Raw genomic sequence first — 18019 nt, 5'->3', positions numbered from 1 at the left:
AAGCACGTTTTTGGCTTTAGTGGTAATAAAATCTCAACCAAAGTTCCCATATACCACTTTATAACACCCTAGGAATTCGTTTCCTTTAAAATACCTGTTTTACCCCTTTTAAAATACGAAAAGAAAATTCTAAGACATTACCGCCACCGTGAATACGACTAAGACAATTATCAAAGACACACAGCGAAAGACTAATTTCAAAACCATTCAAAACAAGTCAACTTAAGAAGTCAACCAAACGAAAGTAAAGTCAACGAAAATCAAATAAAATCAACCTACAACTTGGAACCATTGTAGGCCCTTAATAAAACCAATTAAATACGCAAAACTTTTGTGTTAGTCTCATGAGTAACCATAATATAAAACACATCATAAACTAATAAAAACTAGCATGATTCGCTATTCACTCATGTCCCGTCATGAATATGCTTCAAAACCTGAAAAGCTTATCTCTACTGGTTTCCACTACTCTCCATTAAAAATGGGTCATCATAGGGCCAAGGTAAAGATGTGGCCAAAACACACAAACACACACAATTAGCAAAGCTGAGTACATAAGCGTAATTAAACACACTAACATGCTTTCACCTAATCAACACACACTTACCTCAATGCACCTGTATATAAGCACACACAACATTCAACAAGACTTCTCAACTAGAAACTAATTAATTTATTTAGCATTGATCACGCATCGAATGAGTTTCCAATTCTACCTCCCCCAAATAAATTGAGGTTAACTGGCACGGGAGCTAACCTTGCCAGCACAAAACAACACATAGGTGGCGGAATTCCAGCGCATAATAATAATAATAAAAAGGAATGTACATCGTCCTGTACTCCGTTAGAAGTTATGATCAAATATAAAGTCACATAACTCCCCCCATATGTTCATACTCAAGGTATATACGTTCCAAGAGTTTTGGTGCGAAATCTCTTTCACTTTACGTTATTTACATATTATTAGACTTGGTGTTGATTCTCAAAGCATAATAATTCAATCAACAATAATTATTCAATCAAACAAACATACCAATTTAATTCTTGAATAATTAATGACCACATAATATTTAATGTTGAACCCTTTTTAAATCTACCTCAGTGTCAAAGACACCTTAAACGCATAAAGCGCCACAGATCCTATCCCTCGGTGTTAAAAACACCTTAAGTGCACGAAGTCACCAAAATACAATTTATTCCTCGTGCACATAGACACTTATATAGCTCCTTTCCCATACTTATAGCATTAATAAAAATTATATGAACCATAATAAAATTCCTTTTCAATATAACAAGCCAAATTAAACATGTAGTTTAATCAAACATGCATTCTAACATGCCATAAATAAAAGTGTAGTCCATATAATCATGCTAAAATTATAATTTTCCAATCCATATACCATCACAAATAAATCATGCTTCACAATTCAATCACCAACATAAATAATCCACAATTCCAACACATAGACCTTAGCATGATACTACTTGTAATTGAATTAAATCAAGCTTAGCATGATACTACATCACCAAAATATGCTAAGTACGCAAACGTACCTCAAGTAAGCCATTAAAATAACCGAGTACTCTACAACAATTCCCGAACCAAGTCTCCTACATAAAGGGACAATAATACTAAATTAATTACCCCTGTATACACAATTTCCAGCAACTTAAACTCACTTTAGACTACTTAAAATAATCTGAAATTATTTAAAACCCCCTAATTAAACTACTTTTTAATAGGTAATCATACCCTTTTATTAAAATCACAATTATACTACTTTAAATAAAATTCCAGCATTTTAAACTAATCAAAGACCCTTTAAAACTTCATCAAAATACATATGTATACTTAAATTATCCATAAAAACATTAAATTATCTCTTACCCTTTAAACTCAAGGATAAAATTTTAAGCATAAAAAAAAAAAAAAAAACTTCGTTAAAAATCAAAAACTGCCCGAAAATCATATTTAGAGGCAGAATTTGGCCACGAGAGGGTGGTGATCACTACCAAAGGTAGTGAAACCTTCTTAAAACGTTGTTCCACATGGAAAACACTATTTTTTTTTTTAATCAAAATCGGATGAGTTCAGAACCTGGTCGGGGTCAAAACGGGATTAATATTAACGAACGGAAATCTAAAAACTAAAACACGAATTTACTTGTTCAAAATAATCTGGAATTAAGTTAAACTAATCGGTAGTTATAATCACCAAAATTTCAAAACATCATTACTATAAAAGCCCTAAATCAATTGTTTATAGAAACACTAAAATCATGATTTTCAATAATTAAAAACCCTAGGTTATAAAATTTACAAAATCTAGTTTAATCATCAAAAATACAATTTGATACTAATTAAATTAATTTCAAACAATAAAATCAAAACCCATAAATCAATAATTATAATTACACAAATTAATAAAACAAAGGAGAAAGAAAATAAGACTAACCTTTTGTGTGGGAAATTTTGGGGATTCATGGGGTATTTATAGAGTAGAGAGTGTAGGATTAAATTTGGGCTTATAAAAATGTGAGCTTAAGTTATGGGATAAGGCTTAAATTATGGGTTTTGGAATGGGTTATTCCTATAAGAGTATGTAGGAATAATTTACATTGCCCAATAATTAATAAACGTTTGGCCCAAAATATATATTACTTTTATAAAACCTTATATTTAAAATAGTTTAACCCTTAAAATATTTAATTAAAATACTTGAGCCCTTAACAATACATTTTAATAATACTTAAATATTTTATAAAAATACGGGGTATTACATTTGTGATGAGGAGAAAGAAAAAGAAAAAAAAAAGTGCAAATAAGGAAATGTTGCAATATTTGCGAAAACTTTCTAAAATGGTAAGTGTTCCAATATTTGTGCAATGGAGGAAGTAGGTATTAGAGTTGGTAAGATACAATGATTGAATTATAAATATCAAGTGAAATTAAACGTAATCAGGTTAAGTCAATTTAATAAGACGAAAATTAGGGCTAATCAAGTCTAAGTATTTTGTAAGAGAAAATGCCATTAATCTTAGTTCAAATGAAGAAAAACATAGGCTAACCCAAGAGTTGATTTGTATTGGATTTTGATCTTATTTGAGAGTTAACTTGTATTGGATTTTGACCCAATAAGACAATTATTCTTACTTAAGAAGAATAATAAAAACTCATGAGCTCAAGGTTGAAGACAATTCCTAGCAAAATCAATTCCTTTCCTTTCCTCACTTTCCCATCAAACATCTATTCCTTTCCTCCCTTCATTACAGAGGTTACCGTTTACTTCATCTCCAAACTGCCACATGTCAACCATCCGATCATCCGTCACCCAATTCACCCACCTCAACCGTCCGATTAAACTTTAAACATTCAACTAACTCATTTTCATCCCCTCTATAAAATAAAATTAAAAAAACAAAAAAAAAAAAAACTTCAAAAATAAATTTTCCAAAAAAAAAAACCAAAAAAGAAAGAAAGAGAGAGAGAGAGGGAGGTGGTAAATTTGAAAAAAAAACAGGGATAGGCACAAAATAAACATCTCTGACTCTCTCTCTCTTCCCTCACTTTCTCTCTCCTCTTTCCCAGTCACTATCTCCGCCGACTTCGCAACGGTCAGCCGTCGCTCTTCGGCGGAGATTTTTCCGACCGCCGCCTCCGCCGTCGTCTTCTCTCTCCTTTTATTGATTTTTCAATAAACCGTGAAGATAATCAACTACAGGTACGGAACTACGGATAAATGGATAATCTATTTATTTAATTTTTGAATGTTTGATATTCTAATTTGTTTGATTTTTGTAATGATTTTGTGATTAAGTATCTCATTGTAGTATTTGATTTAGGTTTTGTACGTTTCTTATTGTTTTTTTTTTTTTTTTTTTTTTGGTAACCTTATTTGAAGATGTTTGTTGGAGTTGAATGTTTGAATCTGATTTTATGCATATGCATTGATCGAAGTTGTTTTTGTTTGATTTTTGATTGTGTTATTGTAATTACTTCGAATTTCAGCTTCGAATGTTTGTTGTATTAAGCTTTAATTAATTTTTTTTTTTGATGTAAGAATGTTGTTACATGTGAAATCATCTTTTGTACAATGCATTTGGTGCAATTAATTTGTAAAATTACTATGTGAAATTTAGCTCAATAGCTATGAATTATCGTCATTGTGGATTAATGTTGAATTTAAGCTGCGATTTCTGTTGATTGCGGCTCGAATTAGGCGATTCAATTGAAATTGTTTAACGAATATTGCAGTATTGTTAATTTCTTCATTTGGTAATTATATCTATCTTATGAATGTAATAGATTATTGCAGGTGCTGAACATGTCTTGTTTTGGGTGGAATTTTGATTACCTTTTCTGTATTTGTTTTGTTGTGTGTTTCAGGAATTCAAAATGATTGGGCATTTTCTTACCAGAGGACTTGTGTAAGTCACCTACTAATACTCTTTTATCATATGGTTTTTCGTGGCGGCTCTAATTTCGATCTTAATTGGATGATTGTTTTGCAGGATGATTTTTGGCTATGCCTATCCGGCATATGAGTGTTATAAAACGGTTGAGAAGAATAAACCGGAGATTGAGCAGCTCCGCTTTTGGTGTCAATACTGGTACATACTAATCTGATTTGGTTCTTTTGTGTATTTATTTTTCTTTAATCAGTGAAATATTTGATGCAAAGTACTTATACATGCATTACTCTTATTGTTTCGGCATGATTTCAGGATTTTAGTTGCTTTAATGACGGTCTTTGAGAGGGTTAGTGATACGTTCATTTCATGGTAAGGGCGCTGCTGGAATTGATTTTGATTTTCTTTGTAATGTCATATGGTCGTTTAAATATATAATCTTTCTTTTCTATAGGCTTCCCATGTACAGTGAGGCTAAATTGGCATTCATAATCTACCTGTGGTATCCTAGGACAAAGGTAATAATATACGTATGTACAATTGTTTGAATTTGATGTCAATAAATTAGCTTTTCTTTCTTGTGTGACTGATTATTTTGTTTCAGGGAACAACATACGTTTATGATTCCTTCTTTAAACCATATGTTTCAAAGCACGAAACGGAAATTGATCGCAACTTGCTGGAATTAAGAATTAGGGCTGGTGATATGACTTACACGTACTGTCAGAAAGCTATGAGCTATGGTCAGACAAGAATCTTTGAGATTTTGCAGTATGTTGCCGCACAATCTACCCCAAATCGTCGTCCTACCCAGGTATTTTTTTTAAGCTTTATTGTTCACCAGGAAAATGACAGTGTGACATTTTTACAAATATTGTGTAGTCATTCCCAATTTCCCATTGGTGTCTTTGGTTGGTATGTGTCTGGGGGTAAGTATGGTTTGCTAGTTCAACTTGTGAAAAAAATGTAATAGAGCTTAGCTAACATGCAGCATTTTGTGATTAGTCATTTTATCACCAGACCCAAACTTCTTTTTTTTGTATATCCAGTAACAAATTCATAATAATTCTGGCATTTAGAAATATTAGTTTCAATTCTGAATATCTTAATAGATTGCTTACGCATCTGATTATGATGAATAATTAGTTATCAGAGATATTGAACTCCTGCTGCCCTCAATACTTGTATGGTTATCTCATTTATAAGACAAAAGGAAGTTGAATTATACAGCTGAGTTTTACAGATGGTCTTTTGGCCATTTTCTGGTTATTTGGGGAAGTGTGTAATGGGCAATGTTTGTTCTCCAGTTTTAATAATCACTAGTCTTGTTTGTGAATGCTTTTGAAAGGGTAGGGTATATCCAGAGATTAATTTTTTATGTCGTTTGTATTTAACAAATAATATCTGCTTATTTCTGTTGTTAATGTTAATTAAAAATGTGCTTGAACTATCCTGTTCATGAAAAGGGCATGTAAGTGTAATCCTTGTCAGCAAACTGATGCTAGTTATGCTTGGTTTATGTTATTTTTTGGTTCAACTGATCATGCAATCCTGCTTGTGTCCAGCCACAACAGCCACAGCAACCAGCTCCAAGAGCCCGCCCATCTGCTCCTGCAGTCAATGGCACTGCTGCTCCTCGGCAACCTTCGGCAAAACCCCAAACTTCAACACAGACGCAAGATGAAGAGCCTATGTCTCCTACTTCAAGTACATCCTCCAGTCAAGACAATGAGATGGAGGAGGAGCTCAGCTCTGCCAAAGAGCCATCAAGCTCTGCTCCTGCTCCTGCACCAGCTCCAGCTGCTGGTGCTCCTCCTTCACCAGCCTCAAGCTCTATAAAGAAGTCGGTATCATTGCCTTCTGCACCTGAGAGCCGCTCAAGCCAACCATCAAGTAACACAGTAGATGTCAAGCTGATTGAATCAGCTCCCACCAAGGTTGTAAAATCACCAATCAAGCCTTCGGGGGCAGCAAAGTCTCTGCCTACCCCAGAAGAGACGGTAATGGAAGAAGCTATTCGTGTAACTCGAGGCAGATTGAGGAAGACTAAATCCACCACAGCAAACAAATAGATTGATTTGCCACACTTCTCATCTCCTTATATTAAATGTGAGTATTTTAGCGGTAGGTTGGATGTGCTTGTGAAATGATTATCTGAAAAATATAAAGATGGAATAACTGGGGATTATTTTTTGGTCTCCTTGTATATTCGTTCCTCACCTATTTTGATTCCATTGGTTGCTTTATATAGTTTATATATCTTTTGATCTCATTAGCTATGGTAAGAATATACACAATGTGACGTCGTATGCGTCACCAACTTTCTTGAAGTTGCCATCACCTGCAAGGACCACCACTGGTTAGTGGTTACAGTTTTGGGTAGTTTTGATAGCATTTAATATATTTTGTTTTTAGTTTTATTTTGGCTGATTAGTTTAGATGAGATTTGGTAATAGAGACATACTACTAATAAATGTATTGTTGGTTTCAATCTTATCAATCTTATGTTGATTAGGTAGATGGAAAATCAGCTTTACAGTGTTTAACAATTTGGTGTGCCAATTAAGCTTTACATGTTAGAATATGCCTTGAATCTGTTTGTCTACTACAAACGACTTAGCATGGGGATTTCACTGCTTGGTTAGTGACTCATGGTCCAGGAGTGATGTGTTCTTGTAGGGTTCCGTGGTGCATTGATATCTAATACATTAGGTTATGATTTATTTATTTTGTTTGGGCTCAATTTCTAGTGATTTATATGAACTCTTCAAGTTTTTTAACCTAGCATTCTAGCATTCTAGCAATCTAGCATATTTTTAATTTTGTGGTTAACATTGTTAGTGAACTACTTGATCAGCGACTCAGGGTACTAGGGTGACTCGCCTTGGCTAGCGGGCATAGGGGGTGAAATGATTTTTGTTAAATTGGGTTATGTTTAGCCCATTCTAGGGGCCTTTTTCAATAATGTTTTGGGAGTATCATATAAACACTATAGTTTTAAGTTTTAACCTATTTTATCTGTAATTTGTATTATCTTCCAAACCAATAAAACTTCCTCTCGCATGATGCATTGCCTTGGATATAGATAAGAGCTGACAAAAGCCAACACAATACGAACTAGATACAAAAAATTGGGTTAGTGTTGAGAATTCCAACACGAAACTAACATGAATCAACCCGCTTAAGAAAAATAACGAATAATTTATGGAAATTATGAGAAATGTTATGTATGAGGCAAACATTTTTCTTTATGACATGACAACACGATACAAAGTGGACATGAAATTAGCGGGTTAGTGTCGAGAATTTTCAATACGATTAATTAAACAGGTTTATACGACACGTTTATTATATGAGTTGAGTGGTGATAAAAAATCGAGCCGGGCTAGCCTTAACACAATTTCTCGTGCCCAAACCCGCAAAAAAGTAGCGGGCTAGTCAGGTCAAAGCAGGCTTTTCAGGTCAGGTTCGGGCTTTTTAACTAAAAAAACGTTTTGTGCTTGTCCAAACCCGCCTTATTTTGGGCTAGGCTAGCAGGCGAGCCCGGATCAATATTAGTCACCTCTAAATCTGTTGAGATCCTCCGATCCTTTTAACTTCAAATACAAACACAATAAGATTTGACCCAACATATTTGTCCGCTCTATAGATAACACATCATTTGTGAATTATGTACGTATGTATGTTCTTGTGCATCTTGAGGAGATAGGCCGAGTGGGGGGGTAGCATCTATGATATCACCCCCTTCTGGCCCCGGGAGCTCTAGAGAAACGTACTGTTCCAACATCTAGAGGATCACATTGTTGGAACTTGGAAGTGCGACAGATCCATCTACCAAAGAGGCCAATACGACTACAATCATCCAAGTATATGCCTTTTCTTTTATGCTTTGCAAGAATCTATGAATGAGTTTATCGTTTACTAGTTCACAATCTCAGAGGAGATGTTCACGTGGATTAGGTTATTAGGGTTTGGGTGTTTTGTTTTAGAAAATCTGCCTTGTTTCCCTGGATCTCGGGACCAGATTATTACACTATTGAAGAAGCTCATTGGCAGATCTAGTTTCCATGTCGAATAGTCAATAATTTTTTTAATACTTCCCTTGTCTTATAATATAGTGTACAATTTTATTTATAAAGTTTTCATGGTGTGCCTTTAATGTATTATCAAAATTATATAAAGGTGATACTATAACTACGGGCCTGTTCATATATACTGAACTGAACTGATTAGAGCTGAACTGAACTGAGCTGAAATGAAAATTTTATGAGAGAGGGAAATTAAGAACTGAACTGGACTGAACTGATTGGAGCTGAACTGAAGTAAACTGATTGGAGCTGAACTGAACTGAACTGAAATGAAATTAAGTAAATATGAACAGGCCCTATATGTTCAAACAAATCTAACAAATTTCACGTCATTATGTTGTTTGTATGTCATTAAGAATTTTTTTTTCAAAATTTAGAAAAGTGTAACTATGAAATCGGAAATAGGCACCTTATTAGAATAAAGGGAGTAAAATCTTTGTAACATTAAAATAGTGTTGGCGTGTATGCATGTCTGATTTTCATTGTTATAGGTTAAACCCCAAGCAATAAATGTACTCATCTTTATATTGAAAACAAAATTATAAAATGGTATAAAAAAATAAGGACTCTGCTCACCAATTATTATTAAGTATGAAAATTTATTAGAAAAAATAACCACATCTAGTTATATTGAAATTTCAAATACTTAAACTAGTGAGTAGCCCGGGCATTGTCTCGGGTTGCTACCGTTGTAGACGTGCAATCAATGAAATTTTTTAAAGGCTTTTTAAAATTGTAGTTGTCATTGTCAAACTAAAATTAAGTTTTTTTAGTATATTTGTTCTAATTAAACATTGTGGTTTGCCCTTATATAAATTTTTTACACATTAATAGCATAGCTAATTGGCATAAATGGTGAATTAGTTATCACTCTTATTAGAGGTTGAGGTTTCAATCCTCCTTATCCTAATGTATAGATAGTTTAATTTAGATTAGATACATTATCCAACATAGTGTTACGGATTGCGGCAACTACTCTATTGTAAAAGTTTGTAAAGCCAGAGGATATTGAATTTTGGTGTATATACCAAATAGCTAAAAGCTATTTAAACTTAAAGATCAAGTTTAATACTCGTTGAAATTAGAACCTAGTCCCAATTGACTGGGCCCTAATATACATTGGGTTGCTCAGCCTTGTATCTAAAACTCCAGCCCTACTTGGTAGTTTTTTTTTTGTTTGGTCTAATTAACTTACTTGACAAGGCTATCCATACCCGATCACCTAATCTAATCATCCAAAATCAATTAAGTTGAATTTAACTTGACCCTACCTAACAACAAATATGTCTAATAATGATTATTTGGTAAATTAAATCCATTGGCAAGAGAATTAACAACGACCTGATTTGACTTAAATCGATCTAAACCCAAAAATCAACCCTAACGATTTTTAGTCAAATACAATTATACAAAGTCTGAGTTTATGACTTAATTTGAATTGAATAGACTCAACTATAATTTGAACAATTTTATTGCCATCCCTAGCGATCATGTCTCCATCTATTATACCTCTACAAAAATCTCAACCTTTTTACCTTGATAAATTTTATATATTACCTCGTAGATGTTATAAATATTTCGAATCAAACCACAAAAAAGTGACAATGTACGTACATTCTAATTTAAAACGCTATACAACCCGGTTGGCAAGGGGCTTCAATTAGAGCTGTGGGGCTCTTAGGCTTGTGGCCGTTGTGGGGATTCATTGCAAATGTGTCAAGTGAACGAGTTCTAAAAGCACAGGATACATTGTGAAATGTACAACATAGAATTTAAGAACTAAAACGAGCTTAAAAATCAAGGAGTGCCTTTAGATATAGAAAAAGATATTGGGCTTTTTTTATGAAAAAAAAAACCCTTATGTTCTTTGATAAAAATATAATCCCTGGTTCGATTCGAGAACTTTAGGACCAGAATTTGATTTTCAATCAATTTAAACTTAACCTAAATTTGAGTATTCATGCTTTTTTGATGTAATTAGTATGTTTAACTTAATTTTGGTTGGTGGCAGGGGTGAGCATGGGCCTGAATTGAACCATGATTGTGTAGCATATCGGGAATCCAATAACCAATAACATTAAAATAATATTTATGAGTTGAATCAAATTTTGTAGAGCGAGTATCAGATATCGAAATAATGTCCGTGCTTAAAAAGTTAGACTTTAAAATTAAGTTTAATTTTTATGATATCATTCAACACTAATTACAACATAACTGCATGATCTCGACTAAATTACTTAATTATCCGAGCACTTGTACATTTTGTTTATCCCTAATTATTGGTGGTCAAATTTAAGCTTTGTTAGAATTAGTTTAGAACTTTAGTTAATTATGGATTTGTTATTTATAATTCGCATGGCTAGTAATTTAAATACATTTACTCAAAACAACATAATTTAAGTGAAAACCTAAAAAAAAAAAAGCTCAAAAATTTAGTTTTCTTGTTTCAAACAAGTAAGTTCAAACTTCAAATTACATTGAATTCTTAACTCGGCAATGGTGTGGTTCGTTGTCCACATTTAATTAAGATTTTGTCAAAATATATTAATATGACCATACAATTTTTAAAAGAAAAACACATCCTTAAAGTCTTTGTACATATACATACATGTCCAACACAGTAACACAGTACTCCCTGAACAAACAACTCCTTGAGTAAGCTATTTATCAATTACGAGTAGATAATTACATTTTTGTGTGTCTTTCAAAAATTAAATAAAATCCAAATAGTAAGAATACAAAATAAAAATTACTAAAAAAATGTTGATCGGAAATTAATAACATGTATCATTAGAATACACAAGTCTGAAATTTTTGAAAGGCAACATTTTTTTAATTGGCAATGATCCAATGAACACCAAAATGTTAATTGTAAAAATGTAAGCGACAAGGGAACACCATTAGTTGTGAAATGGGGTGTCCAAACCCTGAATTTCACACTTTCTAACCACTCACTCACTTCTTATATTATTCAAACAACCAAAATTCTTTCCACTATTCTGTTATTTATGGCCTTGTTTGGTAATTGGCTTTTAGTTGGCTTTTTGGTTGGCTTTTGGCTTTTTCTTTTGGTCAAACAACCAAAATACTTGTTTGGTAAATGGCTTTTCAGCTAGGTGAAAAAGCCGGCTTTTCCGCCAAAAACAAAAAGCTAGTGTTACTAGCTTTTTGGTTTTGGCTTTTGGCTTTTCATTAAACAAATTACTTTTTATCCTTAATTAATAATTAATATTAATAATTAATAATTAATAATTAATAATTAATAATTAATAATTAATAATTAATAATTAATAATTAATAATTAATAATTAATAATTAATAATTAATAATTAATAATTAATAATTAATAATTAATAATTAATAATTAATAATTAATAATTAATAATTAATAATTAATAATTAATAATTAATAATTAATAATTAATAATTAATAATTAATAATTAATAATTAATAATTAATAATTAATAATTAATAATTAATAATTAATAATTAATAATTAATAATTAATAATTAATAATTAATAATTAATAATTAATAATTAATAATTAATAATTAATAATTAATAATTAATAATTAATAATTAATAATTAATAATTAATAATTAATAATTAATAATTAATAATTAATAATTAATAATTAATAATTAATAATTAATAATTAATAATTAATAATTAATAATTAATAATTAATAATTAATAATTAATAATTAATAATTAATAATTAATAATTAATAATTAATAATTAATAATTAATAATTAATAATTAATAATTAATAATTAATAATTAATAATTAATAATTAATAATTAATAATTAATAATTAATAATTTATAATTAATAATTAATAATTAATAATTAATAATTAATAATTATTAATAATTAATAATTAATAATTAGTAAATAAAAATTATCAATCAATAATTAGTATTAATAATTAATAATTATCAATAAATAATTAGTAATTAATAATTGGTAATTAATTAATAATTAATTATTAATTTGTAATTAGTAATTGATAATTGATAATTAATAATCAGTAATTAATAATTATTAATCTATAATTAATAATTAATAATCAGTAATTAATAATTAATTATTAATAATTAATAATTAGTAATTAGTAATTAATAATAAGTAATCAGTAATTAATAATTAGTAATTAATAATTTATAAATAGTAATTAATAATCAATAATCAATAGTTAATAATTTATAATTAGTAATTCATAATCAATACTTATTAATTAATAATTTATAATTAGTAATTAGTAATAAAAAATTAGTAATTAATAATTTATAATTAGTAATTAATAATCTATTATTAGTAATTAATAATTAATAATTATTATTTAATAATTAGTAAATTAGTAGTTATAAGTACTTAAAAATTAATAGTTAGTACTCCGTAATTAGTAATTATTAGTACTTAATTATTAATTACTAGTAATTAACAATTGTTAGTAATATGTAATTAATATTAAGTGCTTAATACTTAGTAATTAGTACTTAATAACTAGTAGTTTATAATTAATAATAAGTAATTATAAATTAGTAGTTAATATTTTGTATTAGTAATTAATAATTAATAATTAATAATACTGATAATAAATGTATAAGAATACATAATAATGCCCTTTAAGGTTGTTTTGCATAGTTACAGCCAATATCTAACAACTGATTTTACCAAACATGTTTACATACAATAAATAGTCAAACAGCCAATACTAACAGCCAGTCAAACAAGCCAAGTTAAACAGCCAGCAGCCAACAGTCAATTGCCAAACAAGGCCTATATCATGATATTTTTCTTTTTCTGTGGAGCACTTCTAAGTCTTTTCCCCAAAACCTTCATAAAAGGCACCTTATGTTAAAAGTAAGATAAATATGCATGGATGTTAATGTTATATCTGAGCATTATAACGGGAGTACACTTTTTTTTGTATGGAAAAGTAATGGATTAGACCTACCTTGTCGATCTTTTATTTTTACAATCCATTAGACATTGTTCAATTTAATTTGAACTGAAAAAAAAAAAGGTTGCATGATTTTTGGTATTGTTGTAGTTAGTTGGTGTTCAAATATTGCTTTGGTGACACTCATATTTAGCACCGTCAAAACGGTTTGACAGTTCGGTTTCGGTTCGGTTTGAAATCGGTTCGGTATTCAATCGGGTCGGTGTGGAATCGGTTTAATTCTCTCACGGGTCGGTTTTGGTTCGGTTTAAAAGTTATCGGTTCGATTCGGTTTCGGTTTATTCTTAAGCGGTTTTAATTCGGTTCGGGTTGTAAACAGTCCGGGTAGTAAACGGTTCGGTGCAGACGGGTTGCGGTTTGTTAACGGTGTGGTGTAAACGGTTTTTATCCCGGTTCAAACAGTTTCGGGTTGGAAACGGTTTCGGGTTAGAAACAGTTCGGTTCTTTTTTGGTTCAGTTTATAACTGGTTCGGTTCTTTTTCGGTTCAGTTTTTAACTGGTTCGGTTCTTTTTCGGTTCAGTTTATAACTGGTTCGGTTCTTTTTCGGTTCAGTTTATAACTGGTTCGGTTCTTTTTCGGTTCAGTTTATAACTGGTTCGGTTCTTCGATGGTTTAACCACTTTAACGTTATTCATATCGGTTCCATTTCAAGTTTACTAAATTACGGTTCGGGTCGGTTTTCGGTTTCAAAAAATAAATTGTTTATCGAGTTGTTTGGATTCGGGCAGTTAAATGGTTTTGGTTTGAAATTTGATAGTACTTGCTAACCTTTTGCGTTCACAAGTTTTATATAAAGTCGCGAATCATTTCATATTTACTATTTAGGCATCATATTATAAACAAATTCTCATTGATTTTATAAATACATATTATGTTCTGTTTCAAGTTTAGTCATACTGATCTTACTAGTTTATTACGAAGTAGATTATAAGAGTTAGTGTATTAATGTATTATTGTGTTTACAATTAGGTTATTATATGCTTCTTATTTAATAATTTATATACATGACTAGAGGCAGTAGTGTTGCTAATAGTTTGAGGCAGGGCCTGAGCCTGCTTGTTTTGCTCTTGTTTGTGAACACTGATTATCCTTAATGAATTATTTGCCTTGCTATTTTAAAAAAAATATTATAAGATTTCTAATATTTAATCCATTTAATTATATTCCCGTCAAAAAAAAAATCCATTTAATTATATAAAAAAGTTTGTAAACGGTTCGATTTAGAAGCGGTTTGGTTCATAAACGGTTCGGTTTATAACCAGTTCGGTTTTTAAATGGTTCGGTCCAAACGGGTAGCAGTTTGCTAACGGTTCGGTGTAAGCGGTTTTTTTGCCAGTTTAAACGGTTTCGGGTTGGAACCGGTTTCGGGTTAGATACAGTTCGGTTCTTTTTCGGTTCGGTTTTCTTTCAGTTCGGTTTATATTTGGTTTGGTTTGTTAACGGGTTCGGTTCTTATACGGTTTAACATTATTAGGGTCGATTCGGTTTCGGGTTTACTAAAATACGGTTCGAGTCGGTTTTTGGTTTCAAAAAAATCGGTTTTTAATCGGTTCGGTTCTCATTTGGGTCGGTTGGTTTCGGGCAGTTAAACGGTTTCGGTTTGAAATTTGACAGCACTACTCATATTAGATAATCGGTATAGGAACAAAATCAAGCAAGGTTTAGGCCTTGTTTGGTAGTAAGCTTATTGGGGGTATTAGCTTATTTGACTAACTTTAGTTGATTGACTAGTCAAACAAGCTAATACAAGTGTTTGGTAGTAAGCTTATTGAAAGAGCTTATTCCACTAAATAAGCTCTTTTTGAAAAAGCTCATTTTAGGAGCTTTTTCAATTAGCTTATTCATTAATTATTGTGAAATGACACTTATAACCGCATTTAATTTAAAATTTTATCTAAACTACCTACCCCACAATTAGCTTATTGGTCATTTCACATACTCAATCACCTTTAAGCTATCAGCTATTTACCAAACACTTTCATATAATCAGTTAATACAATAAGTTAGTCAAATCAGTTAATAAAATTAGCTAGTCAAAATCAGCTAACTCAATCAGCTTCAGCTTTTAGCTTTCTTCCAAACAAGGCCTTGACTTAATGGTATGAGTTTGGTCATATGACCCTATAAAGACTCTTTGAGTACAGTTGGGATTTCTCTTATTATTCCCCTTCACTTTAATGATTCTGATCAATTGCAAACCTATATGGCTGTACTAGACTAACTTGCGAGAGGTGTAACAAAATTATTAGGAATAATAAGTAGAGTTGTCAATTCGAAAGTATGGTTATTTTAAAACTTAATTTACACTTTTACGACAGAATGAAACTTAATTACGGAATTACTGTCCACGTAGGTTCGGATAAGTTTTTATTTTTATTTATTTATTTATTTATTTATTTTCAGAGTAAAACCGCTACCTCAAGTAGCGGTTTATGTACTAAAACAGCTACTTGAGGTACCAGTTTTACCCTTTATAAATTGATTAATTGTATCTTTACTTAGAGTACTAAGGTAGCGGTTTGTCTCTACAGAAAAAAATTACCCCAAATGTATCTCCAAGCCTACGTGGACTGTATTTTCGTAAATAAGTTTCATTCCAATGCAAAACCGTAAAAAAGTTTCTTAAAAGCTATATTTTTGTAAATCATCCTCAATTCGATCAAGACACTATATCGGGTTCAGTTGAGTCTCGTTAGTTCAGATGTAATTCTAATTTAAGTCATGTAAATTCATTGTGTCCATATAGATCGAAATCTGAATTAAATTATTTCAGGTCATGTCAGGTTTAATTGGGTAAGTATTTGATATCTATACTAATAACCTTTTAGAGGTCTTAAGTTTGAGTAGTAGCATCTTTATTCTTTCCTGATCAAGGTATAATATCCGTTAAATTTCAACCACCCCACATGCCAATTTGCTCAATGTGGTAAGCCTCATATACGATTATACATATAAGACAATTGAAATATAACATAGGTGGATTATGTCGACAATATTAAATTAATTTTGAAGAAATTAAGGGTACATTTTTCTGAATTTCGAATCCCAAAAATAGATTGTTGGTAATTATTATCCAAAGAATGTATATTAACATGGTGATGTTGCTAACTATACTTTCTTCATTCCTGTTGTATATGCTGTCATCTGGCTCTTGCTCTTTACCCTTTTGCTAGATTCCGGAATCTTATTTTAGATTTTTGCATACTAAAAATAACACCATGCAAAAATAAATAAAAATAAATAAAATTCAAAAAAAAAGAAAAAAAAAAAGAAAAAAGAACAAAGCAGAGAAGCATTTCCCAATGGATAAATGGCCACATGCTTTCATAATATTGCATATAATTTACAAATTCAAAAAGTTTATTAATTAAGGTATAAAAGTAGACAAGATCATGAAAATCTTCATGGTGTTCTGCATTTTATGAGTATATTTTTTTTGGATTAGTCACTTAGAAAAAGGCACTTTATACAAATATTTAAATTTGAAATTTAAAAACCCAAGTAATACTATTACATTTAAAAAATGTAATTCCATTACATACAATATGTAATTCCATTACACACAATAAGGGGTAAGCAGCAAATATTATGGGAGAGAACAAAAAAGGGCAAAAAGATGTTCTTTAAAAGAACTTTCAGTACTTTTATAATTTTTGTTCCCTTAATAAATTGGAGTGCTACTTATTATGTTTTTACGTCAAATTATTATTTGCTTCCCAATACATTCACCATAAATATTATTTCCTTAGTTTTTTAAATACTTGTAATAATTTGACTTTTACACTATTATATGTTCTCTTTTAAAACATATAAGTAGATGTCAACTTTATTCGTCCATGTGTAGCCCATGGCTACGTGAGATTCACCTTTTGGGGGCCTGTAATCATTCAAGTAGCCCAACTCGTTACATTTTAAAGGTATATTAACAATTTTCATAAAAACGTGATACAAACTTTACATTCTATTAATCTGAATTGACTTTACCATTGTAGCGGTTTCCTTGAACTACAACCAGTGAGCCACATTGGTGCACACTGGTGCACGTGTATCACTAGCCCAAAAATAATAATTAGAGTTCAATTGAAAAAAACAATAAAAGTAATAATCGATCTATTAGATGCTAGCAGTATCACACTCCCGTTGCTTTCTTCTTTATTTTCGCTGTTTTCTTTTTTAATTAAAGAGACCGGTTATTTATAGTATCACTCCCCCTACTTTCTTCTTTATTCTCACTACTTTCTTATTAAATTAAAAGAGACTGATTATATCTAACAACGTATTGGTCCCTAAGGTCATTTTACTTTATTTTTCTTTTTTTTTTTATTTTTTTTTTTATTTTTTTTTGCTTGCTACGATTAAGAGTACGTAACAAGTAGGTACTATTTGTTTGTTACATGTTATTTATAGTACTTTCGACTTGTAAGATGAATTTTTTAAGTACTATTTGGTTGCATAGTATGGATTTTTGTATCCTATTTTTGAATTGAAATCAATTTGGTTGTGAAATCAATTTGGTTGTGATATAATTTTTTTTTTTATATTGTGAAATC

The 18019-nt window shown here is 30.6% G+C and overlaps 1 protein-coding gene across 1 annotated transcript; it reads left to right on the top strand.

Annotated features, from left to right (window-relative positions):
- The first annotated feature begins 3463 nt into the window (after positions 1 to 3463).
- On the top strand, positions 3464 to 6681 carry LOC145614323 (uncharacterized). The gene is made up of 7 exons (XM_081669360.1): positions 3464 to 3721; positions 4387 to 4427; positions 4512 to 4610; positions 4725 to 4781; positions 4864 to 4927; positions 5014 to 5223; positions 5975 to 6681. The coding sequence occupies exons 2-7, from the start codon at positions 4396 to 4398 to the stop codon at positions 6479 to 6481; spliced, it is 969 nt and encodes a 322-aa protein (XP_081525486.1). The 5' UTR covers positions 3464 to 3721; positions 4387 to 4395; the 3' UTR covers positions 6482 to 6681.
- Positions 6682 to 18019: the final 11338 nt, after the last annotated feature.

The sequence above is a fragment of the Chenopodium album genome, chromosome 25, assembly GCF_948465745.1.
Source record: "Chenopodium album chromosome 25, dcCheAlbu1.1, whole genome shotgun sequence".
Classification (NCBI taxonomy): Eukaryota; Viridiplantae; Streptophyta; class Magnoliopsida; order Caryophyllales; family Amaranthaceae; genus Chenopodium; species Chenopodium album.
Note: the sequence above shows the minus strand (reverse complement) of the source record. Positions and strands in the feature narration are given on the sequence as shown.

What these genes read in the sequence shown, in the direction of transcription:
- LOC145614323 (XM_081669360.1), top strand. Translation starts at nt 4,396, where the DNA reads ATGATTGGGCATTTTCTTACCAGAGGACTTGT. An exon ending in TTTCTTACCAGAGGACTTGT is followed by an intron (nt 4,428 to 4,511) that starts GTAAGTCACCTA and finishes ATTGTTTTGCAG; the next exon opens with GATGATTTTTGGCTATGCCT. An exon ending in CGCTTTTGGTGTCAATACTG is followed by an intron (nt 4,611 to 4,724) that starts GTACATACTAAT and finishes GCATGATTTCAG; the next exon opens with GATTTTAGTTGCTTTAATGA.